Consider the following 27,109-nt stretch of genomic DNA (forward strand, 5'->3'; position numbering starts at 1 on the left):
TCATCAAATACATTGCTAAAGTGAAAAGCAAATAAAACAAAAAGGGGCATAACACATTTATTTAGTTGATTTGGTTGACACTACAGTAATGAATAAATTTTAAAGTGACGTAACTTTCTGTTGAACGGACTTCTCCTGTAATAGTCTAGACAAAAACTAGAAGTCAACATATTCTTTGTACCTCAGAGTGAAACAATTCTGTAGATAGAGTGGTAACACCAAAAAGTTTACCGATGGATGAACAGCAGAATACAGTAATACAACCCATGCTACAAATGCATTCACTTGTTCACCAGAACTTCCCTTTAATCCATGTAAAATTACTGTTTTAAACTAAAATCGTTCAGTACATCTTGACCATAAAATGATAACGAGGCATTCAGAGAATCCTCGCCTGCTATAACAGTCAACTAGACAAAGGAATCAGAACAAAGATAAAACTTTTAAATTTTTGTGGTGGTAGAGACATCACTGTGGTCTTAGATATGCAAATCGTTTCCCATGATTAGCTATCCCTGTACTAACGGTGGTTGCTGCAGCCACTGATTGGTTGAACAAATACTCAGCTGACAACAGTCAATGTCTGTGTGGATGGTTTAAACATTCCATCACAGTATAGGAAGGCACATGCAGCGGCCAATGTCACAGGCTCCTACTACTAATACGGATGTGGAGAACTTTCTACAAATACTGTGTATTCCAGATAAAGTGATACACACCAAGGTAAATTCTTCCACTCTACATCTACAATCTGGTAAAGTAGCTAGAGAGACAGAAAGCTTATCCGGATAACTGATTGCATAAGAAACTGTAGGCTTAAAAGAAAGGCTTGTAGAAATCCCTGTTTACAGGAGAACAGAATGAAGTCAATCTGAATGTGTGTCCACAAAACAGGAAAATGGTGACAAATCTGGTAAAATAACCAGAGGAACCTACTACCCTTCTTGTTCTCCAACATGTATGTAGGCATGTGCATAAAAAAATGTAGCCCTACATAAAACTTTTCTGGGTTACAAAAATGGTAAATCTCCAAAGCAATAAAGTCACACGAACCCTTAAGACAAGAAATGGTTGCCTCCATGGAGGCTTAAATTCTCAAGAACATGTTTACTACAAAAAACAAGCTGAATCAATTAAAATCATTAAAAAACCTTCCCAAATCCTATAAAACTAAAACCAATGAAACAGTTCAACCTTCCATCAGCCCTTTTGTAGATGTACACAGGTGCTGTATGTTGGAGATCCACGTATGATTGCCATTATACAGGAGATAAAAAATGCTTAACCTTCCATCTGAGTGTACGCATTTACACACCATACCTTAGACTAGAGAGCTAAACATAAAAGGTTAACCTTCAATCAATGAGCGCATTACGAAAGAGCTAAAAAAAAAGCTTAACCAGACACCAACACTGACGCCGCTGAGCTAAAAATTCAATGACATTGTATTTCAAAATTTACATGTGCAATTTTTTCTTTTCATTACCTCATGCGAATGTTTTCACTGTCTTACATATTCGAATTTCTGTAACCTAATTATTGTATATTTGTTTTTCCTTTACGTATCTATCTGTACATATCTCCACTGTTGTAGACTATGCCACACCTTATAAGCCTTTGGCTTACTGTGTACTTTTCTAATAAATCTATGTTTAAAACAAATGATAAAGAAATCTCGTATGTGGCTCTACAATGTGTATGAATTAGTTAGAAATAAGCAAAATGTCACTTGCAAAATGCTAAATTTTTGGTGAAATACAGAAAATGAAAATGAACAGTTATCTTTTTATTTTAACACTGGTTTCTCTTTGATCATTGTACTTTCATTTCCATAACCACTAATCCATTAAAGGAGAAGAAAACTTTAAAAAATGACACTACAGACAGAAAAGAGCCCATTTTTTTATATCTAGTGGTGCCTGCTGCATAAATTTGTGATTTTTCCTCACCATACACGTAAAGCCTGAAAACGGCAAAGCTGGGGGTGTGTTGTCTCTCAGCCAATGAGAGTTGTTAAAAGTGCCAGCTTGTTCGTGTAAACTCGGAACCTATGTCCAACATTCCGGTTTCACGATCGTCAAGCGGAAAACGAACTGTACTTTTCGCTACCTTCTGGGAAGAAGAATTATACTGGAAATGTATGAACTGCACTTCGGCGATTTCCGTCGGCAATTCTCCTCCTAACACAGAAGACTTCAGAACGAGTTCTTAAGCAAAATGGAGTCGCCCACAGCTGACGTTTGGCGCTGACTTTACTTATAATTTATCAACTTGAGGTACATATGAGAATTTTTTTATGACATGTACCTGCAAGGAAATGCATACTGTTTTCAATGGTATTTGACTGATATTTAAATTTTCTTCTCGTTTAACGTAAGATGGCTATTTCACAAATTTCAAGCTCCATATACCCCACTCACCTTGCTACACCGAACAGGTCGCGCCCCCCACACAACCTGTTACCCGTGGGGCCCTGGGAGTTTTTACAGTAGATGTAGTTATCCATCTGGAAGTACTCGGGAAACAGTATCCTCTCATAACGCTTGACGGGCATGCCATTGTCCAGCCAGACCATACGCTGGATGTGAAGACACAGGCACTTGGGCAGCTAGAACACACAACGCACATAAACAAATACATGTGACAGCAAAGTTGAGTTCAAGTCCAGCTCATGCTGGCTTCCTCTTCAGTTGTTCATGGGAAGGTCTGGCAGAAACCTGTGGATAGTCAGGGGCTTTTCCTGAACTATGCCCGGTTTCCTGCCACCATAATGTTGGCCGTTGTCTTATAAGTGAAATATTCTTGAGTAGTGGCAATATAATACAGCATTTCCAGCTAGCAAGTTTCAAACAATAAGCAAAAGATGCAACTAGCTCACAATCTTTCCCATATGTGACACAGATTTTTCCCCCACAAAGCTAGCTCCATGTGGATATCATATTAATGGAAAGCCAGAGATCATCAACAAACTTCATGTAAGCCGACATGAATGCCTTTCAGGCGTTATCAACCTTGTACAACCATCAAGGTGCCCAGAACCATAGAAGCAATGTGATATTGTTAAGTTCATGTCCTGGCTTGAAACTAAATCAACACCTTGTGTGTGTGATATAAGCATCTAAACTACTTGGCAACGTCCTGTCCCAACAGCAGGGTACGGAGGCATGGACAGCTGTTGTCATCAGGTTTTTTGCTTTCTGAGGTCTTGCCTCTCCTTATATAATTCACAGTAAGAGCAGCCTGTAACAGACGCTTGACAAAACACTTACCTTTCCTATGGTGAGTTTCTTCCTGAATGTAGATTTGGGAAGGTCACGTTTGACAGCTTGTCTAACCATGCCCCCAGACTCACCACACCCCTCACACTCCACCTGGCTGACAGTCTCTGAGCCAATGAAATGCTGTAACAGTCTGTCCAGTGTCAAAGAGCCCTGGAGGGAGGAGTTATAGTTAGTATTAAAGAAGTATACACTTCTTGTATAGTCTTTTGCCATTTAATTTTTCAACAAAAATTTTACCTGAAAAATCATGGAAAACATATTCCGAAGTCTTAAAATTGAAAGTTTCGTAAAGTCTTTGTACAAAGAGAGCACAAGGAATAATATGCCCTTGTTATTTCTAAAGTCATAGTTTTATGACATGCATGATAAATCTATAGATTAACTTTTAAAATCTTAAATTCTTAAGAGGCCATGGGATATAGCACGATCAAGAAACCAGAAACAGATGGCCAAAATGCAAAACAGGGTCCTTGTGATGTTTGAAGTAGAGAGTTAGTTGGTATTGAGAGGTACTTGCTGTAAAACCAGTCGTTACAGAGGGGGTGTTTGTGCCTGCACTGGGTACACTGGCCGATCACAGCCTAACGATTCAAACTTGTGTTCAAACTTACACCTATCATTTGAGCTATCCTATTTGTCCACACTGCGGTGCCAACTTGAGGTGTTGGGGGAAAAAAGGAGGTGGGCCCTCACCACGTGATCCCATGAATGCGAACAAATACATATTCCTGCGTAAGTGAGTAAAACAATTTACATTTTCGCAAGAAGAAAAAGTCCACACCCAAGCTATGTTTGAAACATAACTCCCGCAGAGGCAATTAACCTCGTAACATACACTGAACAAATACATGTAGTTCACATTGGAAGCAATTTCACATCAGTAATTTATACTTACCCAAGAGTTAGTTGGTATGGAGAGGGACAAACTGTCACAGAGGTCATAGCGAACAGGGTATTTGTGCCCGCACTGAGTACACTGAAGCTGGCTAGCCAGGAGACCTCTGAAGGGCAGGTCGCTGTGGCGGGAGGGTAAGACGGGCAGAGGGCTTCGGCTTCTCGTACAGGCCTCCTTCTGGGACTGGAACTTCAGACTCGGGTCCTGTAACAAAAAACACAAAACACACAAAAACAGCATTAGTCACAGTTACTATCACAATCTTATCAACAGTATTCCCCTCAGTATTGAGGACCCTGGCAAGCTATACAGGACAGCTTTTCCACGAGTGACAAGTCATACTGATGAACAAGCTATACAGGCCAACTTTTCCACGAGTGACAAGTCATACTGATGAACAAGCTATACAGGCCAACTTTTCCACGAGTGACAAGTCATACTGATGAACAAGCTATACAGGCCAACTTTTCCACGAGTGACAAGTCATACTGATGAACAAGCTATACAGGCCAACTTTTCCACGAGTGACAAGTCATACTGATGAACAAGCTATACAGGCCAACTTTTCCACGAGTGACAAGTCATACTGATGAACAAGCTATACAGGCCAACTTTTCCACGAGTGACAAGTCATACTGATGAACAAGCTATACAGGACAACTTTTCCACGAGTGACAAGTCATACTGATGAACAAGCTATACAGGACAACTTTTCCACGAGTGACAAGTCATACTGATGAACAAGCTATACAGGACAACTTTTCCACGAGTGACAAGTCATACTGATGAACAAGCTATACAGGACAACTTTTCCACGAGTGACAAGTCATAGTGATGAACAAGCTATACAGGACAACTTTTCCACGAGTGACAAGTCATACTGATGAACAAGCTATACAGGACAACTACAGGACAAGTCATACTGATGAAAAGCAAGTAGGAACTGCATGTAAGGCTATGATACAAGAACTGTTGATCGTTTATGTCACCAACATCCCCAGAACAATGAAATCAGAGAAACCATGAAAATTCCCTCTTCAAACATTGGGATTGAACTCACACCATGTTTGGCCTACACGATGAGAGTGAAAAGCAAGCACCTTGACCACTCAGTCAGAACCACTCTCTCAGGTCATCTCTGAACCTACAACTCTGATACAGTCAGGGAACATAGATGTCCATTGCACTATGCTGCCTCACTGCCATGCCAAGCAAAAGACTCCAAACATGACATTTTCATCCAGTCAATATTATAATAACATCAATACTTATCCCCTTACATACAGGGTGACAAGTCAAAAAGTACAAAAATTGACAGAATAAAAATGATTCGAACAAACAGAATGAGGAATGACGCTGGATTTTACAACAAGGTGAACACTGGACCATCAGAGTGCAGCAATAAATTTGAACTAGCCATTAGTCAGATACAGAATATTTATCTAGCTCAATAAAACCCTGCAGTCAATTTGGGACAGTAGCATTTAACATACTAATACTTTAAGCTAAAAGACAAATTATATAACCTAAGTTATTTAGGAAAAGGGGTGGAAAAAGATCTAACAGTTACAGGCATGTTTTTTCTGATGTGCTTGGTGGGTTAATAACCGGATATTCTTACAAGGCATGTTAAAGCATTAGAAATTACGATGTCACATCACCCCTACCACACACACTTGTGGTCAGAAAGGCAAACCAGGGCTCCTGTGACAGTAACAAACATGTCCTCAGGTTATAGAAGTAACTCCTGCCTGCTGACAACTGATAACATGGCAGACCTTTCGATTCTCTCTATAAGTATGATTTTACTTACTTTGAACCGCGATATTTCAGTTATGCGACATCACAAAAATAAAAAGTTATGCTTCTAACACCTTTAATCGAAGCATATATTCATTTGGTCTGGTGTTTCTCTTTTAAAAATCACTCAAGCCATGCAGCAACTTCGTCAGTAAACTTTTTCTTCAGGACATATGTAAGTGTATGTACCGAAATAAGTGGAACAGTACATGTTGCTGTAATTACCTGCAGAGTCTGAAGATCAAAAAGGGAGACAACTGATGGGTATTTGCTGGCCTCTTCATCCAGTGTCTGAGTCAGTACATAAAAGAGCTCATGAGCATCCTGTAATGGGAAAATTGTTACGCATGACTGACGGTGGAAGGTTCCATAAGGGCTCTATTGTCATGCATGACTGACGGTGGAAGGTTCCATAAGGGCTCTACCATATGCCTGTATCCAGAGCTGTAATTTTTAAACAGGAAATACATAGCTCCTGCAAGTTTGGAGATGCCCAGTCTCTTTATTCTCTCAATGTGGCAAGCAGAATCATCTGACAATTACAGTACATGTACAAACAATACACAAAGAAATGTATCCATCCATTTATTTCACTGGTGTTTCACACTGTACTCTAGAAAACTTCTACAAAGCGGTAGGCATTATGGTGGGAGGAAACGAGACAGAGCCCAGGGACACATGTACCTTGACTGTTGTCTCCCGCAAAAGACGCAGGACACACCCAGTTCAGCTTATAACCACCTCTCCAATTATTTGTTTCATAATTTACAATATAGACAGAACAGGTCATATAAAGGTTCTCAGATTCATCCACCATTGGTTCCACCATGTTGGCTAAACCAATATCATTCAGAGAGTGCGAATAGGAGAGTGGGCAAAGTTAAAGCCACAGAGAGTGGAGAGCTAACAAGAATAAACCCTAACACCAGTATGGAAGGTAAGCTCTTGACTTCACCTTTTACACAAAGGCTTCTGTCTGAATTTTTTATTTATTACAGTAGCTCAGAGTTTAGTATTGTATTGAGTTATCAGATATACTAAGAAAGGAGTCCTTATACTCAATCACCTCCAATCCCCCTTCAAGAAAACAAAACAGACCTAGTAGCCACTTTTTACTGATTTATTGTTACCTAACGGTAGAGAAAACATCAAACTTACATAAAGTTCAGATGAAAGAGTGTGAAAACATTGTGGCAAATACAGTCTTGTATATTTTTATTTCCGCTTTTTTCTTAAATATTAAGTTGTGGGGTCCCAAATACCAGCTATGCAAAAATATTTTAAAGTACCCTTTTGTCTTGAATGAAAAATCGAATTTAGTAATAAAATCCCCATTTGCAAATGACTTTTCATGCTCATTTATTTGATATTCATTATTTTTATGACCTGATTGGGAATGTTTCAACAACACGATTAGACTTCATGTAAGATTACATCAATACCTGCTCATCTGTGGATATCACCCATCGTTTCTGTCTGAGAGCTTGTAGCACCTCTCCTGGGCTCAAACTTCCCTCGCTGGCTTCACCCTCATTGTTCAGACCTGTACAGGCAAGGATCATACATGTATACAGACTGCAAGTCAAATAAAAGAGCTGAAAGGTATTATCTGTGTACCTGCATTTGAATTTTATTAGACAAGTGATTTGGGCTCGCTTGACACTACAGGGAGTTCCAAGTGGCCTAAAGCCGTTCATTCAAAGATTCAAACCCTATACAATACACAGGCTGCTAAAAGAGTTGCCTCCCTTGGGTGCAAGGACCCGGGGAAAGTGAGCTTTACTCTGGTGTGATACATGCACTCACAAATGACACGCTACATGTACATGTACATTAAAATGAGAGAAGTGTTTTACTAGAGAGTCACAAGTAATGACACATTATCACATGTCCCTATTAGGAACTGATCTTAAAAAAATAAATTTTATCAACCAAAACAAACAAAAAAGGCAGTCATCAACTAACAACAGACTTCTCAAATTGACCCTTTTACAGAGGGCTGTTAACTGCTTATAATTGTCACAGAAACAGTTTAAGGGTCGGAATTCAAAAAATTCCCTGACCAAAGGAACCCAAAATCTCGGCGACCGAAAGACAAGACACTAAACCGCTCCAGCACAACTCGTTCCCCAATACCTTTTAGCATTCTGTGGACAGCCGAAGCTAGAAATGGCTCATGTCTGTTGGATTTTGGAGACAACAGGTTAGACAGCCATGACCCAACCTCTCTACACGGCGCCAGGGCCTGTAACACAGCATTCAGGAAACAGGTGTTCCCTAGGTTCTCTATACCAGGACACAGGTCTGCAAAATAAACAATAGACGGACTGCTAAAGGACACAGGTATGTATAAGAAACAATAGATGGACTGCTAAAGGACACAGGTCTGTAAAATAAACAATAGACAGACAGCTAAAGGACACAGGTCTATAAAATAAACAATAGACGGACTGCCAAAGCACACGTCTGTAAAAGAAACAATAGACAGACTGCTAAAGGACACAGGTCTGTAAAATAAACAATAGACGGACAGCTAAAGGACACAGGTCTGTAAAATAAACAATATACGGACAGCTAAAGGACACGTCTGTAAAAGAAACAATAGACTGACTGCTAAAGGACACAGGTCTGTAAAATAAACAATAGACGGACTGCTGAAGGACTCAGGTCTGTAAAATAAACAATAGACGGACAGTTAATGGAAAGAGGTCTGTAAAATAAACAATAGACGGACAGCTAATGGACACAGGTCTGTAAAATAAACAATAGATGGACTGTTAAAGTACCAATGAGGGATCAACAGCAAAATGTTTGCATTTGAATGTACAGGTTTCTCTGCCAAAATTCATTTGATTTGATTGGTGTTTTACGCTGTACCCAAGAATATTTCACTTATACAACGGCAGCCAGCACTATGGTGGGCGGAAACCGGGAAAAGCCCGGGGAAAACTCACAACCATCCACAGGTTGCTGGAGGACCTCTCTGCCAAAAAGCTGCATTATTTATTATTACTTCACACACATGCTTCTATATGCAGGCTTTTCTGTAGCCTTGTTAGCTGCCTGAGTTTTTAGTCTACTATATTTTTGGGGAACTTTCAACACAAGGAATCCTGACTGCCTGTAAAAACTACAATACTGGTTATTAGCGAGCTTTAGTAGTTTTACCAGCCTTATTACTTTATTTACAAACTGCATGATGGTTCATGAAAAGCACAAACATTTGGCTACACCAAAAAAAAAGAAACAAAAACATAACACCTTAGTCACTGCTCAAACAACTTCAAACTGTAATCATACATGGAACTGGCTATACATATATTACCAGAGTTGATACCAAACTCAGAGTTGTGCAGTTCAGCTGACAACCATTATTTGTTGGTAACCAGAATCTCAGTGTAAAAAAGCAGATTTGTCAATATACTAATATCATATAATCTACCATGTCACCAACACAGCAACCTGAATTTCACAGACCCCCAAAATTCATGGGTATATGACCTCAAATTTTGTCCAAAAGCTGCGCGTTGCCTAATATTGAAAGTTCTATTGATCTTACAAGGGTGCATAGAGGTTTGTTTGGAAGGCAGGAATATACCTTTCAGCACAGTAATAGTAGTAGTTTAGGACACTTATTTGTTACAAAAACTTTTTGGGGGGAAAGTTTTATAATTCATTTACTGTTTACACATAGCTGTTATGCAAACAACTGCGTCATTTTCGCTCCATTTTATGGAAAATGCTAAGGGTGACTAGCAAGGACCTTTACCAAAACAAACAACACAAAACTGTTTCTCACAACCTATTATATATCTACAAAAGTATACCTTCTGAAGTCTGACTCATTTCACGAGTCAGAGCTATAAGGTCATAAATGCCTTCCAATCTGACAAGTGCAAACTTTACAGAGCTTGCCAACAACTGTGGGGGACTGCCCACCTTCTTTGTATATATTGACCTACATCTATGTTTCAGTATTTCAGTGCCATCTCTTCCTTCTCAGAATAACCATTATAAAACATTAGGATTATAGAACTCCGGTAATTTAAAACTTCCTCTAATCTGGTGACTCAAGAACATATCTTACATGAATGTACATGTACTATTACTAAAAATGGGAATGTCCATACAGTGCCTTTACACAAGCTTAAGGAGCCTCCAACTTCCTCTTTACAGCATTTGATATTTCATTTAGGTTGGAATAAAGTATTGTATTCAACAAAAATTGGCAGTATTTCAGCCATTATTTAACTGGAAGGAATCTTTCAACCAAAAATACAAGTCAGTTTAGAATAAACATTCTCAGCCTTCCCTGGCAGATTTGAAAAGCATTATAGAACTGAATGCATTCTTACATTGAACAGACAGTTTTTCTTTTTCTTTTTGTTTTCTTTTTTATTTTCTTTTTAAATATTTTTTATTTTGTCCCATCCTTTCCGTCTGTTTTCAGCCACTATAATTGGTAACATTTTATCATGAGAGAGCATATTTTGGCATTGTAACACAGTCACCTGCTATAAAGTGGGAATTTTAAACTTGAGGCTGCTGTCACAAGTTAGAGTGAGGGCAATGGGAGACACATGGACGAGCTACACAGAAGGTGCAAATGACATTAAAATGCACCTTTTCTTCTTAGACGTTGCAGTGCGTGTGTACTTTATAAATGTTTTAAGAGCACACATACACTGAAAATTGTGACGTAATAAAGGAAAGAAGATATGAGTTCGCAGCTATAGGCCATTTTGATGCAGGCAGGAAGGGGTTTTACAAGTTCCCCATTCACTGAAAAACCAGCTGACTAACAAAGGATCAACCTAATCATAACAACTGCTCTAATAGTTTGCAAGTTGCAAATCTGAGGTTGCTGTCCATTCTTGGCAGATAAAACTGTTCTCAGATGCTCTTTGTGAAATGGAGATTCCTCAATAAACTGATACCTGTCATACCCTTTTTCACACGATATACAATTGCAAATGCCTGATCTACAAAACCCACTGATTGCTAACAACACTGACTGTTCTGGTACACTAACTGCATTAAAGCTAACCTTTTACATGTAATTTTAAAACTCAAAATGCAATTTGTAAAGTTTACATTAAAGCAATGAATATCATCTGCTAACAACACTGACTGTTCTGGTACACTAACTGCATCAAAGCTAACCTTTTACATGTAATTTTAAAACTCAAAATGCAATTTGTAAAGTTTACATTAAAGCAATGAATATCATCTGCTAACAACACTGACTGTTCTGGTACACTAACTGCATCAAAGCTAACCTTTTACATGTAATTTTTTAAACTAAAAATGCAATTTGTATAGTTTACTCTAAAGCAATGAATATCATTTTCACTTGGACGACAAACACTTCCCTTTCCCCTTCACCAACTTCCCACAATAACCACTCCACTCCCTTTACTACTGCAAGGAACAATTACATCCTTAGATTCCAGCACCAATTCTGCGAAAAATGCTAAAAATAGCTCAGTGATTTTGGCGATTATGCGCCGACATGCAGTTGCTTTTTACCCTTTCGTCGAGATTTCTTATTCTGAGAGGGCCCCCAAAATATGTAGGCTCCGACCGCAGCCACAGCGGCAAGCCCTCCAAACAAACTAGCTGACTTAGGCAACATAATTTCCGGAAATGTCTAAAGGAACTGTCGTTTTCCTGACAAACACGAAAACTCAATCTTCACCCTGTCATCACACCATCCTGTCTATTACCATGGCGCAATGCATGCCGGACATTCCGGATGTTGCAGTAGGTGTGTCTATTTATTCTTGGGTAATGAGAACTGTAGACTATGAAATCCAAAACAATAATATACACAGTACTTTATTATCTCTCATGAAATTTGGATATTAGTAAATGGTGCCCTGTAAAGTGCCTACAGATATAGACTGAGGTAGGATTATTCTAAGATGAGTCTTTGGGAATTTCGTGCATACAGCCATTACACCCCTTTGGTAATGAATCGACTGTACACATCTTGACCCGGAAATGACGGCTGTCGCTCGCACTTTACGGAGGCAATGGATTTGGAAAGGGACAGGCTTCGAATTAAGGTACAACAGTTGTCATTTTTCTGATTTGTAGTGGAATTAAATGAGAAAATCTCCGTGGGCTTCATTACAGATTGGTGCTTCAGGTAATCGGGGTAGACAAGAGCACACTGGCGAATCAGGTGGCCCAGTTAAATGAGCCGGTAAATTTTGACAGTTATCCTTATGAAGTTATGACGAAATGCCAGAAGAGTTTGACCTCGATTTGCATGACAACTTCAATCGTTTTCGCGTGGGCGATCGGGTTATCAATGAACGTCACAATGTTGTGTTTTATTTGTCTACGCCAATCGTAGTACAACTGACCTGGAACCGATGATAGTTTATAGTCTACACCTGATTATACCCCGCCCCCAAAACAAGGTAGTCCGCCACTCACCAAAGGACTGTACAATTACCGTCCATTGACTAACAGGAACTCCCCAATGTGGGAGATGGAGGCAAAAAAAAGCCAACAAAATTCATTGATAACCAGCATACACAACAAGATCCCTTTTCATTCCTATTTGCACGAGTGGTGAAGTGGCGCGAGAGAATTTTCAGGTGATTCCCCGCCAGAGTGGCTTGACATGCTGGTAAAGAATATAATGATATACGCCTATTTATAGTTCAAGTCAACTTTCTATAGATTGCACAATCAGGAGGGGTGTGAAGTTGTGATCAGTTTATAAAACCAGACTTGTTTTGGTACTGACACACATCATGTGTAAAGGCAAGATGATGGACTGGAGAAAACCAGGGTTTAGAAAAGTCATAAAGGTGAGTGTTAGGTACTATTTTGAATTAAGTGCAGATTTATCATGCTTTATGATGTGACATGCCCCAGTTCAAAACAAAAATGTAGTTAGGCATATCTCTCAGTCGGGATGATGAACTGTGTTTTTATGGCTAATTTTAAGATATTATCATTCATTTCGTAGACAATTGCTTTGTGTTTTTATGAAATTGTAATTGTGTTTTTTAGTATGACATATATAGACATTTGATGCATTTAACACAGTTAAGCTAAATGCTTGTATTTATTAGTGTTTTTTCTTTTTTTTTATCTTTAGACAAACTCTATCCTGGATGACTATGATGTGTTTTGGCACAAGAAGCTTGGCACTGGCATAAGTGGGCCAGTAAGGTACATACTTAACAACTTTTTTGCCGTTTTTAGAAACTGTCAATTCCTGTGAGAAAATATTTGTTTGCTTGTTTATTTAATAAAGAGCTTAGTTTATTACGAAGATTTCATTCATTCATTCATTCACTGAGTTAAAAGCACCCAGGGAGCATTATTTTGATTTGCATTTTTTTTAATTTCTTTCTGCATGGTGTCAGTGCCACTCTTGCAGTTTAGGTTCAGTACCATCAAAATGTTCATCTGTTTCCCTGAACTTTGATTGTTACTTATCTTATTTTTTTCCTTACATTTATAGATTATGTATCAAGAAGGCTACCAGAGAAAAGTTTGCTTTAAAATGTTTACCAGACACACCGCGGTCCAGAACAGAGGTTAACCTGCATGTCATGTGCAGTGGTCACCCAAACATTGTAGAAGTTTATAACGTGTATGCAAATGATGTGCAGTTTCCTAAGGAACAGCAACCAAGGTAAGATTTGGAGGCAAATTCTAATGCCTGTGCTCATATAATTTTACTTTCTGTAGTCGCACACAAGGTGCAGGCTTACACCCGACCCTGAACAGGAAATTAGTACCTGTAGATGTCACTGCTTTTTGTGGCATGAAGCTGGAAAATAAGGGATGAACAATGGTCATGTGACTGTGTGCACCATAAAATGTTCATTGTCTTCCACAAGTATGGTGTTCATATCTGTTCGTCACATGGTTGAGAATACATCAACAATTTTGCCAAACACACTCCGGCTTTCTTCACTATAAAAATGACACCCAGTGTTACGTATGTGTGTGGAAAGGTTTTCAGAGTTATTTAAATCAACAATGACATAAAGAATAACTGCATTCTTTAGGCTTAATTTTACCTGTGAGTGAGATATTGGATGCAGAGGTGAACCATATCATTTACATGGTCATTTTACAGCTGATCTTAGAAAATAATGTTGTTGTTGTGCATGCTGCTATTAGAAATTTTTGCATTTGATGAATGAGGGCTTTAATTAATGTCCTGTTCCGGACACTGCAGTTACATGATGGAGTACATTGTGTGTCTTTCACAACTCTGTATGAAGGGTATGAAGGGTGCAAGCCAACATTTTTATTTAACCATGTGAACAGTTATGATACTTATTGAACAGGTGAATTGCTGACAAACGCCCTCCCCATTGCCTATGTATGAACGTGGGTGGCAGTAAAAGGCCTACAGTGCTCTTGAGGCTCTAAATCTTGTATTTCTTGAAGATGACTTGTTTTTCTCGGATCTGTTGTGTGAGTCTGTATGTCACTGGTGAGACATACAAGTTTGCCAGTAACCTGTGAAAGGCCAGTGGTTTACCTCAAGCACTTCAATTTCCAGCCATAGAACTGACAACAATTGTTTAAGTGGAACCTTCTTGAATATACCATTAAACAATGAACAGTCAGTTAATCTGTTGTTCATTGGGGGCTAACTTTACTGATGGTTAAAAGACTGCTTATTTTGTTTGTTTTCAGAGCTCGCTTGTTGGTTGTCATGGAACTCATGCAAGGTGGTGAATTGTTCGACAAAATTAGTCATTCCAAGTACTTTACAGAAAAATTGGCAGCGAAATACATGCATCAGGTATGGAATTTAATGTAAATATTATAACTTTATATTTAACTTTAACATTTTGGGAGAAATTCCAGGAACTTGTCAGCATTCTTGTATCTGGTGTCTGGTATGATGCTTCACGGAGATTTAAACAATGTTAACAGGCATGAGTACGGCAAAATGGTATACCATAGAAATGGAGGCATCTACATTAACGGAAAAATGGTATACCATATAAGCGGAGGCGTCTACATTAATGGCAAAATGGTATACCATATAAGCGGAGGCATCTACATTAATGGCAAAATGGTATACCATATAAGTGGAGGCATCTACATTAACGGCAAAATGGTATACCATATAAGTGGAGGCATCTACATTAACGGAAAAATGGTATACCATATAAGCAGAGGCATCTACATTAATGGCAAAATGGTATACCTTATAAGCGGAGGCATCTACATTAATGGCAAAATGGTATACCATATAAGCGGAGGCATCTACATTAATGGCAAAATGGTATACCATAAACGTATTTAGTGGATTTATTTGTTTATTTCATTGGTGTTTTACGCCATACTCAAGAATATTTCACTTATACGACGGCGGCCAGCATTATAGTGGGAGGAAACCAGGCACAGCCTGGGGATAACCCATGACCATCCACAGGTTGCAGCCAGACCTTCCCACGTACCGCCGGAGAGAAAGCCAACATGAGCTGGACTTGAACTCATAGCGATGTATTTAATGGATGCTTCTGTGGTAACAAGTAACAGTATAAAGTGATGCTGTCTTAATTTTGATTTCAAAAAGAGATACTGAGGAATGAGGGAAAAGTTATCTGATATTTTTGTAAATATTCAGGAGGAATATCATGTGTGTGTACAGGTAGATGTGTCATATCATCAGGAACTACATATGCTGGGTTGTTTACAATGCACTATTATGTGGTCTGACATCGTCATAGGAGAACATGTCATATTAGCCAGGCGGTCACACTGCCTTACCACCAGCATGAACAGGTGATATATGGTCAGAGGTCAGAATTCTACAGCTCATAGGGCAATTCCATTGATGAATCATCCATATTTTAAGGGTGGTCACAAAACTAGGATGTTATGACCTAACGTCGACTACTGACTACTACCTTTTCACGGTGTATTACATTACACCTTTAGTTAGATGTCGTGCTGGGTTAAAAATAGATTACGGGGAATCCCCTGAATACTTTGCCATACTGCATACATGTATGTACAAGGTAATGTGCCACTAGGAAGTCATTCTTTGGTATGATTCAGTATGATCGAGGACATTGATAGAATGCTAGTAGTAGTTTGTATCTGTGGGTGCATGTAGTAGGTGGACTTCCCTAGAATCCTCTGCTTGATTCTTTGATTGTCGTCAATACATTTCATGATAACAGGAATTCAAAATTACATTCACTTATTGAAAAGTATGTATTTAAATAATTTGAGTCATTGACATTATAGAGATTGGTTAAAGTTTTTCATCTTCAATTCCTGTTCAGCCTGCAAGTGTATAATACGGATTTGAGTTTTAAAATTTGACTGGTGAACTTAGCTTAAGCTTCAGTAAGGATTGCAGCCTCAGTTCATCCTTCAAAAGTCAGCTCAGTTCATTGACTGAGCATCCTCTCTGGCCGTACATGGGAAGGTCTGTCAGCAACATGTGGATGGTTGTGGGTTTTCCTCCTACTATAATTACTGGCCGCCGTTGTATAAGTGAAATATTCTTGAGTACAGCGTAAAACACCAATCAAATAAACAAATAAATTTACTGAGCAAGTCAGCATAAGCTGGACTTGAACTCACTATTCAGATGTTACAAGTAGTTCTTAGTGTGCATAGACCTCCTTTTATATCCTGTAACAGACCAATTCCTAAATGTTTTTTTTTTTTTTTGCTTTTTTTTTTATCTATTCATTTGCACTATATTTTAGAATGTATAAAATTTGGCATTTTTGGTCTGATATACGTATGCACATGCCTGTGGTCATCATGTAATTTCTGCTGTGATAAATATCACAGCAGAAATTACATGATTTTTGTCTTCGATATCTTGTTCATTTTACACAATTCTTTTCTGTATGCCTGAAGAAAGCTGATTGACTGAATGATTATGGCTGTATGCCTGAGGATAGCTGATTGACTGAATGATTATGGCTGTATGCCTGAGGAAAGCTGATTGAGGGAATGATTATGGCTGTATGCCTGAGGATAGCTGCCTGATTGACTGAATGATTATGGCTGTATGCCTGAGGAAAGCTGATTGAGTGAATGATTATGGCTGTATGCCTGAGGAAAGCTAGTTGAGTGAATGATTATGGCTGTATGCCTGAGGAAAGCTGGTTGACTGAATGATTATGGCTGTATGCCTGAGGAAAGCTGATTGAGTGAATGATTATGGCTGTATGCCACATCACCAGTGTTATTAATGTATCATGTATTAAATTGAACAATTCTATTATACAACTTCCCTGTTCCTTCTCACCTAGAGCCCTTTAAACAGATACAATTTATAATTACGAAGTCACCTAACCGGTGAGCAAATCATTCCCATGGGTAGAAGAGAAGCAGAGCTCTGATTGGTTGAATGCAAATGACACGCATCACTGCCCAGGAGATGTTTATGGAAAGGAATGCCCTAGGTTGGTGTGTGAGCGCATAACATCTCAACTGTGACTAAATATCTAGGCATGCAGCAAATTTATAGCATCCATGTTTTATTACTGCCAGGGGAGGATTGAATTTGATGCATCACTTAATATTTTTGATCGTGAGAAATGAAATTGAAGCAAGCGGCTATATCAATGTAGCACTTAATGTCAAGCTGTGGCAAGTCTGGAGTTGTGTACTGCATGAGAGTTTTCTGTGAAGTGGGAAAAAAATAGAAATACCCTACTTTTTGAAACTTTTCAGCCCGCCTCTGCAACTAATGTTTTGAAACATTCTGAGAGGGTTATGGGATGAGGGGAAATAATTTGTACAAGTTTTGTTCAAAGCTTGCATCTTTAGTGACACAAACGAATCAGTTTTAGCCTTTTTTTATGTTCTAATTGTATGTTTACAGTTTATAATTGTATGTTTACAGTTTACCGAAAATTTACAGTTTGCACACATATCTTAAACAGTTTCATTAAAGATTTGAGTGGCTGTATGTGCAGCAGTCACCTGTTGATTAAGTCTGATGAATGTAGAAAAGTGTTAACATCTGATGATGAGGGCTATGTGTAACATGCATGGATTTGTCCTGTATCATAATCTGTAATTTTCTGAATCATGGAATGTTAGTAGTGCACACTTGTGGATGTATTACACTTGTGGATGTATTACACCAGATCCCTCTTTATTTCTGTGAATAACTCATGATAACAGATAGCCTGTCAAAAATTAAACCAACTGGCCCATGTTAAAAGATAGGATGTCAGAAGTTTGATGGACTGACAGGCAGAACTAACCAAAAATATACAAACATCTTCACCATTCAACAAATACACGGTTGATCTCTGTTTGGTTTTCATGGAAATTTGTTAGTAAATTTTTTATGAAACAAGGATTCTGTTGTATAATTGAAGACATGAACATTTTGTAATGTTTGTTGATTTGCGCAACGTGATTGCAATCATGGCTGTGTAGTATTGGTGTAATTAGGCCATTAATAACACTGAATGCTAATCACTGTCATTGTGTTATGAGTTAGCCTTGATCCTATTGGCTGTGAATAGACCAATAATAAACATCCCTCAGCTTGTAACCAGAGTCAGGCACAGGTGGGGTGCACTCAGTGACCTCAAAACCTCAACACTTCAACCGGTAGTAACTCAGCTTTCACGTTTTCTTACTCTTTTCCTTTTTTTTTCCAGATTGCTCATGCAGTACAACGCTGTCACAGTCTAAATATAGCTCATAGGGATTTGAAGCCAGAAAACCTCCTGCTGAAGGATTCGTCTGAGGTATGTTTGTTTGCCCTGATTTCTTCCCTGTCTCTCTGCTATGTGCATTTATACACAGTTTTGTTCCTTGTGATCGGTTAATGAGCGTGGAGTTGTATAGTCACACATGTATGGAGTAAAGTATGGCACTTTTTTATAGTAGTTGTAGCATTTTTGTTTATTGTGCATTTATGTGGAACAGGGACTTAAATAATTGTGCGGAATAAAGTTTGATATTTAAAGTTGCAAATGTTACTTAATGCACATTGACTACAAGTATTTCACATTAATAATGGCTCATTTGCTAGGATTTTGGAAAATAATGTGAGGACTGGTCAGTCAACGGTGCCCGGGTTACCATGCCTGACCTGGTGACAATTGCACGGATGAACACCCCCCTCCCAAACCCACCCTCCACTAAGATAGGATAAAAAAAACAAGTGTTTTTTCCTTTTCAGGCTGCAGGGATTAAGTTGTCAGATTTCGGCTTTGCCAAAATAGACGATGGTAACTTAAAAACTCCCCATTTTACTCCATACTATGTAGCACCAGAGGTAAGTGTCATGTTTGTTTTTTCTCAAGTTTTTGTTTGTTTTTTTTCTCAGTTTTTTGTTTCTTGTATTGTTAACCTACATATGTAAGTTCTTGTGGAATAATTTGTTCAGTCCTGCAGTGATTCTTATGAAATAAACATCTCCGAAATTGGTTTTCCTTTCAATAAAAAAAAGTGCAGTTGCTCAAGTGCTTGAAATTTTGTAATACCTGTAGAAACCCAGCTTATGTTGATTTTCTAATTGTGGATATTTTGCTGTCTGTTTCAGGTTTTACAGGCTCAGTCATATCAGCAGCAGAGACGACAGGGTGTGATCGTCACCTCTAAACCGTACACCTATGATAAGGTACACTGTGCTATGTTCAGAGTTCAAATCCAGGTGTAGCTGTATATCTGGCAGTTTTGTCTATACTCTGCTAGACGACTGGCTGTTATATCCACCTCCAAACGTTAGAGTGTAGAAAGTAGTATGTTGAGAGCTCATATCCACCTGTAGCCTTACCTGTAGATGCTTGTTATCACTACCCTGACAAAATACCTGCTCAGTCAAGCTTCTGAGGTCAGATCTGTGTTCACCTTATTTATCCACATGTGTGTTTTTGTTCTAAGATTGGCCACCTTTTAAGTAGACATTTAAGATAAATGTATTTGAGTACAACACAAATAAAGCTATTTCATAAACAAACAATTTTTCTGGAATTTTTATCACTCATTTATATTTAGCACCTGGCACTCAGGTGTTCTCCCCAAAAAACTTCACATTTTGACCAATTAGAAAAATGAATAAAAAGCTTACATGCATTGTGACATTTGTTAAAAAGAATTTTGTTAAGAAAGTATGAAAATTTGTCAAACATTGCTTAATATTATGGGTATCTTGTTATTGGTGAATTGTAATGTATATGCCCTTTATGTCGGCCCACAGAGCTGTGATATGTGGAGTCTGGGCGTCATACTGTACATCATGCTGTGTGGTTATCCCCCCTTCTACTCCGAGACGCCCAGCCGACAAATCACTGATGTCATGAAGAAGAAAATCATATCGGGAGAGTATGAATTCTCAGAAGACGATTGGCTGTCGATATCTCCGGAGGCTAAAGACGTTGTCAGGCGGTAAGACTCGAATCTATTAATATACATGCATTTATTTTAATTCCCAGCGTTCTTCTAAGTGTTTAAACAAAATGCCAATCTAATCCGAAAACAAACAAAAAAAAACAAAAAAACAAAATTTATAAGGCAATACTAAATTGCCCTTGTGGGAGTCTACTAGTCTTTGCTTAAAACAAAACTAATGGCACTTAGTCCAGTCTTAAGTTAATAGCAGTCTTAACTGCAAATACACTTTCAGAAAAAATGGGCCCAGAAGCATTGTTCTTGACCAGTGTGGTCGCACGTTCAAATCTACCAGTCAGTGATTTGGTTGCAGCGGTATAAAAGTCAGTAGGTTTACTGAGTGCACATAAACCCAGCCGTTGTTAAAATGAAAAATTCTTTAGTATGGCATCAAAGATGAATCAAATAAATCATCAATGAAATGTTGTGATTGCCAGGCTTCTTCATGTGGACCCTTCCATGAGACTTAATATTGATGATCTCCTGTCCCACCCCTGGCTGAACGATGCCCCGGACACAGCCCTGAAGTCACCAGCCATCATCTCAAACAAGGTAGGCAGATCTGCTTCTGTACTGACTGAGGTGGCTGAAAGATGGACTACATGGTCATAGAATAAAATAAATAAAACTGTGGTTGTATTCATGAAGCATTGGTAGTGTAGCACTGTTGGCATGCTGAGGACTTGTTTGAAACCAGTCTCTGACCAGTGTCTTCCTGGGTGAACTTATGTGCTAAAGTACAGTGTAGTTTATGTCCTTATTTATTCTAACCGTTTTACGTCCAGAATCCTTTTTCGCTGGCTCAGCCAAACAGTGGTTTACTCCAAGTATTTCTTTCCACAAAGCTATTTCTGACTTGAGTCAAAATTTAAGAATTCTTTCCAATGCTTAGTTTTTGATACTGGAAATTGAAAATTAGACATGTTTATCTAATGATAACATTGATGAGAGGGACAAAATTTCAATTTCCAAAGCCAAAAATAAGCTGTAAGCTTTCAGTCTTAAGTAAGAAATGGTTTTGTGTAATCGGCCCTAATTTCCTCCGCCCATATTCCTGATAGTGAAAGTGAAAGTGGTGAGAGTAGAAAAGCTCTTGAGTGCAAATGAAACACCAGTGACAGTACATAAATGTGCAGATAGATTTAGACGTACACGTATCACCAGTTGAGGGCATGAAGTATTTTGTCTGGTCTACAGACACAACATAGCAATGTGCAGAGCATTTCAGTAGTGAGCAAACGACCAAGAACAAGCTGATCTCTGCGGAATTGTTTATGTACAGCAGGTGTTCAAAATGGATTGAAATGATGTCATTATTACTGTTACTTGTGTATCTTTACAGGATGGGTTTGAGGATATCAAACTGGCTTGCTCTGTACAACTGACAACCTTACGTGTACCAGATGTGTCCATCACACTCAAGCCCCTCCCTCATGTCACCAATCCAATCATCCGCAAACGTAACTTGAGACGGTAAGACTAGCTCCCAATTTCTGATCTCGACTTTAAGTCCTGGCAATCATTGGTTTCCTCCAACCATAATGCTGGCCATCATTTTATAAGTGAAATATTCTTGAGTACGGCGTAAAACACCAATCAAATAAATAAATAAGTCCTATCACTGAAAATATCAGTGAACTGCAGTTGCTATACATGGACTTCCCCAAACTAAATTTATGTAAAACTGTTTGAAATGTCTTAGCTGTTGTTAGAATTTAGAAAAATCATTTTGCATAAATAAGTTGATAAAAAGCCATCATTAATGTTATAGAAAATGTCTTCATGTTAGATCTTTATGTCTCCAGGTAGAAGGCATCCTGTTTTCTCTTTCTCTCTCTCTCTCTTTCTCTTTCTCTCTCTCCTTAGTTCTTGTACTTGAAACCTGTCACAGGGTTTCTCTGTGCACAGGTACTGGATAAAGAAGTGTTTATACATGTATGGTTTTTTATCCAATCAGGGGACACCAGTCTGTTGACCAATCAGAAGAGCCTCCCAGGAAGCAGTCGTTTGATTCATGTCAGGTGACCACATTGCGGGATATCATTGCCTACTGCATACGCCCTCCTAAAGGTTTGACATCTTACGTCTGTTAAAGTTTTCCAAGAAGAAGAAACAAATAACTCTTTAATAATTCACTACAATGTTTAACAAAACAAAGCATCTGAATGTGGCATTGGTTTCATCACAATTTGAAATATGTGTATAAAAGTAAAGACTTTGACTGTCTCCAGATTCTTTTATGTCTTTTGTGTCTTATCTAGTCCAAGGAAAATCCACTCTTTTCACCATTGGCGCTGGATTGTTGTCTTCTGTACAACAAGAAAGCATGTCCCATTGTTTGTTCCACCTGTGTATTTATTATTAACATTGTTCTCTTTTTTTTTATCTCTTAACAGCTGATGAGGATGACACTAAACTGAACGACCTAGTCACAAGAGCTTTACACTTTAATAACGAGAGTGAAGTGTTATCTGATAAGCTGACACAGTGGCAGTGGGACGGTGAGTCGGCCATGTGTTTATGCATTTTTTCATTTGTTTTGTGTTAATCTATGTATTTGAAATTACCACAATACGATTAAATACTTCCAATATTCAGCCATACTCAATCAATCAAGAATATTTACCTTATGAGAAGGAAACTGGGGAGAGAAACCAGACACATGACTGAGGAAACTACCATGCCTTGTCAGGCACACATAAACAAAAAACTTTGGGAGACCCAGCTGCAGCAGGAGCTGGATTTGAACTCTTAACCTTCACAAATAAATCTTCGAATGGCTCAGCCACTGAGATTGGTGTGGCAAGTGGGTGGGGGGAGGGAGTGATGATGGTTTACAGTTAAGGATAATCCATTATTGCTTTACTATGATACATATAATATGATTTTCAATTTGCTCACTGAAGTCACAGCTTATTCCAATATTGATTTGGTCATGAACTACCAGTACTTGTGAAGTAACACTTATTCCCAGTTCTTCTAGCAGTGGTCCAGTCAGATTCATGTTTCTGTGTTTTGGTAGATCCAGTTGGCTCTTTAAGCCATTTCTGTACTGAAACGACTATTCTGATTGGTGTTAAAATTTGACCTTTCCAACCAAATGAGGAGTCAGCAGATGGAATAGGTGTTACTTCAGATCAAACTAGTGAAAATTTAGGGTAAGGCAATGTCATGTGTAAAGCCATGACAGTTCCAGAAAACATTTGAGCTCCCAAACTGTTTAACATCCAAACTAATCAACCAATATTAAACTAAGTAAATTGAACAGAAATGTGATGGTTTATTAAAATAAAAATATTGATTTTGTTGTTAAGTCACATATTTAAAGCTCTCAGATAGCAACATTTTGAGTCGCATTTTATCAAACTTCGTTATGTCAGCTTTCAAGTCTGAGATCAGAACCTTGTGCTATTCCTGTAGGTATGGTCCTGTCGGGAGCAGCTACTTGGTGTGACTTAGTGAGATTGTGTTTTATTATTAGATAAGATTTGATATAATTGCTTATTTGTGATAATAATGATGATGTTGAAGCATCACAACATAAATGTAAAAGGTTTCACAAGTTTGTTACAAATAATCTTCATAATGATCCCGGCATGTGGATCCCAGCTTGTGGATCCAGGCATGTGGATCCCGGCATGTGGATCCCGGCTTGTGGATCCTGGCATGTGGATCCAGGCTTGTGGATCCAGGCTTGTGGATCCCGGCATGTGGATCTAGGCATGTGGATCCAGGCTTGTGGATCCAGGCTTGTGGATCCAGGCTTGTGGATCCCGGCATGTGGATCCAGGCTTGTGGATCCAGGCATGTGGATCCCGACTTGTGGATCCAGGCTTGTGGATCCAGGCATGTGGATCCCGGCTTGTGGATCCAGGCTTGTGGATCCAGGCATGTGGATCCAGGCTTGTGGATCCAGGCTTGTGGATCCAGGCATGTGGATCCAGGCATGTGGATCCAGGCTTGTGGATCCCGGCATGTGGGTCCCGGCATGTGGGTCCCGGCATGTGGATCCCGGCATGTGGATCCCATCTTGTGGATCCAGGCTTGTGGATCCAGGCTTGTGGATCCAGGCATGTGGATCCAGGAATGTGGATCCAGGCTTGTGGATCCAGGCTTGTGGATCCAGGCATGTGGATCCAGGCATGTGGAATCCCGACTTGTGGATCCAGGCATGTGGATCCAGGCTTGTGGATCCAGGCTTGTGGATCCCGACTTGTGGATCCAGGCTTGTGGATCCAGGCATGTGGATCAACACCTTTACATTTACGTGGTGATGCCTTGACTTCATTATTATTATTATGATTATTATTGAACCCAGATACTACTATGAGCCTTAAACAGAATACTTATTCACATGTTTGTTATTCTTCTTACAGGGCAGAAATTTAACCAGAAAGTGGACAAAAACTCCTTTGCTGAGAGTCTCCGTCAGCTTATTCAGCAAATATCAGCGCACTCTGTGGACAGTTCAAAGACTTCCTAGTAATACGCCATTTTAGGTCATTTATTAATTAAAATTTAGAAAATTTTGTATTATATATTGTCAAGATTGCGTGGGAGAATTGATGAGTGAATGCGTAAATGTTGTAAGCGAGGTTTACCCACGTGTCGGAGGCACAGTCTTCCAGTGATGTGTATTACCCCTATAGTCATGATGGGAAATGAGCAGGACTTCATTGAGTGAGACTAATGATTCATGATGCTGTACATGGCTGTAGTTTAGTTTCTGATGTACTGATGGTTTCATACATACAGTTATTTTTGTAGACTTACACAAGATTATTTATTAATTGTTGACTGAATACATTTCAGTGAAGTAACACTCTGATGAAACGGTAGTTCCTCAAGATCAAAACCAAAAATTGTCACCTTTTTTGTTTTGCAAGTGAATGTACTAGTATATCTTTTGTTTTTGTTTTCAACTTGGGGAATATATAACCCTGGTGGATAGTCCAAAAGTTGTCCTCTCAGTAATTTGAAGGATTTTTTTGGTTGAAAAAGCCATATGTCTATTGATTAACTAATCAATGGTGACAAAAATGCCTAAGAAGCACAAGATTTGTTGAGAGATCCAAAAATATATGTACAGTACCTAATCTGCCTCAGTTGTTCTTCATGTATTTCTATTAAAACCTGGAAAATTTATAATTCGAGCCTATGATATTGTTTCTCTTTTACATAAATGTAGCCATTGGACTATTTGTTACAGAAATTTTACTGTGTCACTGAAATAAAATGACACCAAAATGATTTATTTGTGTCAACAAAAATGTGAGCTTCATAAAACTCTACAGATTATTTCTCTACACCCCATAGTTCTCTCAGAATGTTTCAAAATATTGGTGGCAGTAGTGGTTGATAGGGTGAAAGAATAAGGACATTCTATCCTGGTTCTCCATGGTCAGTGCTCAAGAGAGAATTGTTCATTTCTCCTTTCTGAGGTGTAGAGCTTACTGGCGGATTTGCATAGCCAAGTATAAAAATTTCCAACTTGTTTTTATCACCTATTTATAAAAAAAAAGATCATTGTTAGAAAATAACCCAAGTTTGGGGGTTTGGAAGTGTGTTTTCTGGTTGAACAGGGCAGATCATTTAATGTTGTGGAGTTAGACTGGATATTTTGCCATATAAAACATGAATGTGTGTAGAAATTCAGAGGAAATGAAGATTTTAAGTGACTTGTGATCAGGCATGAAAATTGTATGTAATAATCCAGTTCCAAACAGCACATTTTTACTTAAGAGAACATTTAAAATTCGATTTTTTAACCCCTCTCAGGTGTTAAAATTGGCAACAACTAAGGTGTTGTCAAATTTGAATCTTTGAACACAATCTTAAACCTGGCGACATGTTGAAGTTTTAAAATTTAGACTTTGTGAAATTGACCAAGTTTGTCACATTGACGGTGTGGTCAGTTGCCACCTTAGTAGTTCTAATGTGTGGGGTCTGAAAACTGAAAAGGCGTATGTATGAATACTATGTAGTAATTAAAATCAGTTATATCAGAAACCTCAGTATTGATTTCTTTGTCATGCTGGAGATTAATTATTAATGAGACTATCGTTATATTTATATAGGTCACATTTGTATAGCATATTCCGAGATAGTCGTTTTCACCCACACGCTCTTATCGGTTTTCTCGGCCATGTACCTGAAATATTCTTGAGTAAACCACCAGTCCATCAAAATCACAAAGGTCACAGAGAGCATATGCCACAGTTTTCACCGCAGATTCTCCCAAATTTGACTCTTTCAAAAATCTGTTCAGAACTGTGTCGTTTTGAATGTCATCAGGTATTTACGGCCTTAGACACAGCATATCAGATTGTATATAGTTTACATCAGTTTGTTTCAGTGAAGCTGTGGATTGTACTGATTGTTTGAAAGACCCTCTGTTGGAAGTTCTGTTACATGCTGCAATCTTTTTTGTGAAAAAAAAATGTATTAAGGAAATTAACTGTATAAGGAACTATAAACACAGGGTATTGACGACACGTTGCTCTGTAACCATGGCGACATCAGAATGCGATAAGGCCTCAGACACAACAATAATTTATTTCCACTTTTGTTTCTTATTCCTTTTTCATTTTTGTAGCGTAGATGTATATAGACATAACTGTACCTATGGTAATGACTGCGTGAACCGCTGTAGTATTCACAAACCTATCTTTGGGGCCAATTATGCCAGCCAATAAAACCATGACTGTTTTTTAAAAAGTATACCATTTTCTTTTTGTCGTTCGAGAGTTCAGAG

General features: G+C 38.6%; 2 protein-coding genes across 4 annotated transcripts in view; one reads left to right on the top strand and one right to left on the bottom strand.

Annotated features, from left to right (window-relative positions):
- Positions 1-11,693, bottom strand: part of LOC135476614 (ubiquitin carboxyl-terminal hydrolase 30-like) — a 14,615-nt gene extending 2,922 nt beyond the window's left edge. Inside the window, exons 1-7 of the mRNA XM_064756697.1 lie at positions 11,506-11,693; positions 8,113-8,280; positions 7,419-7,519; positions 6,202-6,300; positions 4,177-4,380; positions 3,270-3,431; positions 2,421-2,608 (exon numbers count right to left, since the gene is read on the bottom strand). Coding sequence (XP_064612767.1) covers positions 2,421-2,608; positions 3,270-3,431; positions 4,177-4,380; positions 6,202-6,300; positions 7,419-7,519; positions 8,113-8,280; positions 11,506-11,611 — 1,028 coding nt within the window. The 5' untranslated portion in view covers positions 11,612-11,693. The remainder of the gene's footprint in view (positions 1-2,420; positions 2,609-3,269; positions 3,432-4,176; positions 4,381-6,201; positions 6,301-7,418; positions 7,520-8,112; positions 8,281-11,505) is intronic.
- Positions 11,694-12,004: 311 nt separating this feature from the next.
- LOC135476612 (MAP kinase-activated protein kinase 5-like) lies at positions 12,005-27,055 on the top strand. Of its 3 annotated transcripts, none has more exons than XM_064756695.1 (13): positions 12,005-12,044; positions 13,094-13,167; positions 13,463-13,636; positions 14,656-14,764; positions 18,618-18,707; positions 19,145-19,240; positions 19,508-19,585; positions 20,165-20,352; positions 20,793-20,907; positions 21,698-21,828; positions 22,313-22,425; positions 22,752-22,856; positions 24,732-27,055. In XM_064756695.1, the coding sequence occupies exons 1-13, from the start codon at positions 12,012-12,014 to the stop codon at positions 24,836-24,838; spliced, it is 1,413 nt and encodes a 470-aa protein (XP_064612765.1). In that variant the 5' UTR covers positions 12,005-12,011; the 3' UTR covers positions 24,839-27,055. The 3 variants fall into 3 exon arrangements, with proteins under 3 accessions (XP_064612765.1, XP_064612764.1, XP_064612766.1); XM_064756694.1 differs by lacking the exon at positions 12,005-12,044 and adding an exon at positions 12,140-12,800; XM_064756696.1 differs by lacking the exons at positions 12,005-12,044; positions 24,732-27,055 and adding exons at positions 12,140-12,800; positions 23,378-23,503.
- The last annotated feature ends 54 nt before the right edge of the window (positions 27,056-27,109 follow it).

This window comes from Liolophura sinensis, chromosome 10 (assembly GCF_032854445.1).
Source record: "Liolophura sinensis isolate JHLJ2023 chromosome 10, CUHK_Ljap_v2, whole genome shotgun sequence".
Lineage (NCBI taxonomy): Eukaryota > Metazoa > Mollusca > Polyplacophora > Chitonida > Chitonidae > Liolophura > Liolophura sinensis.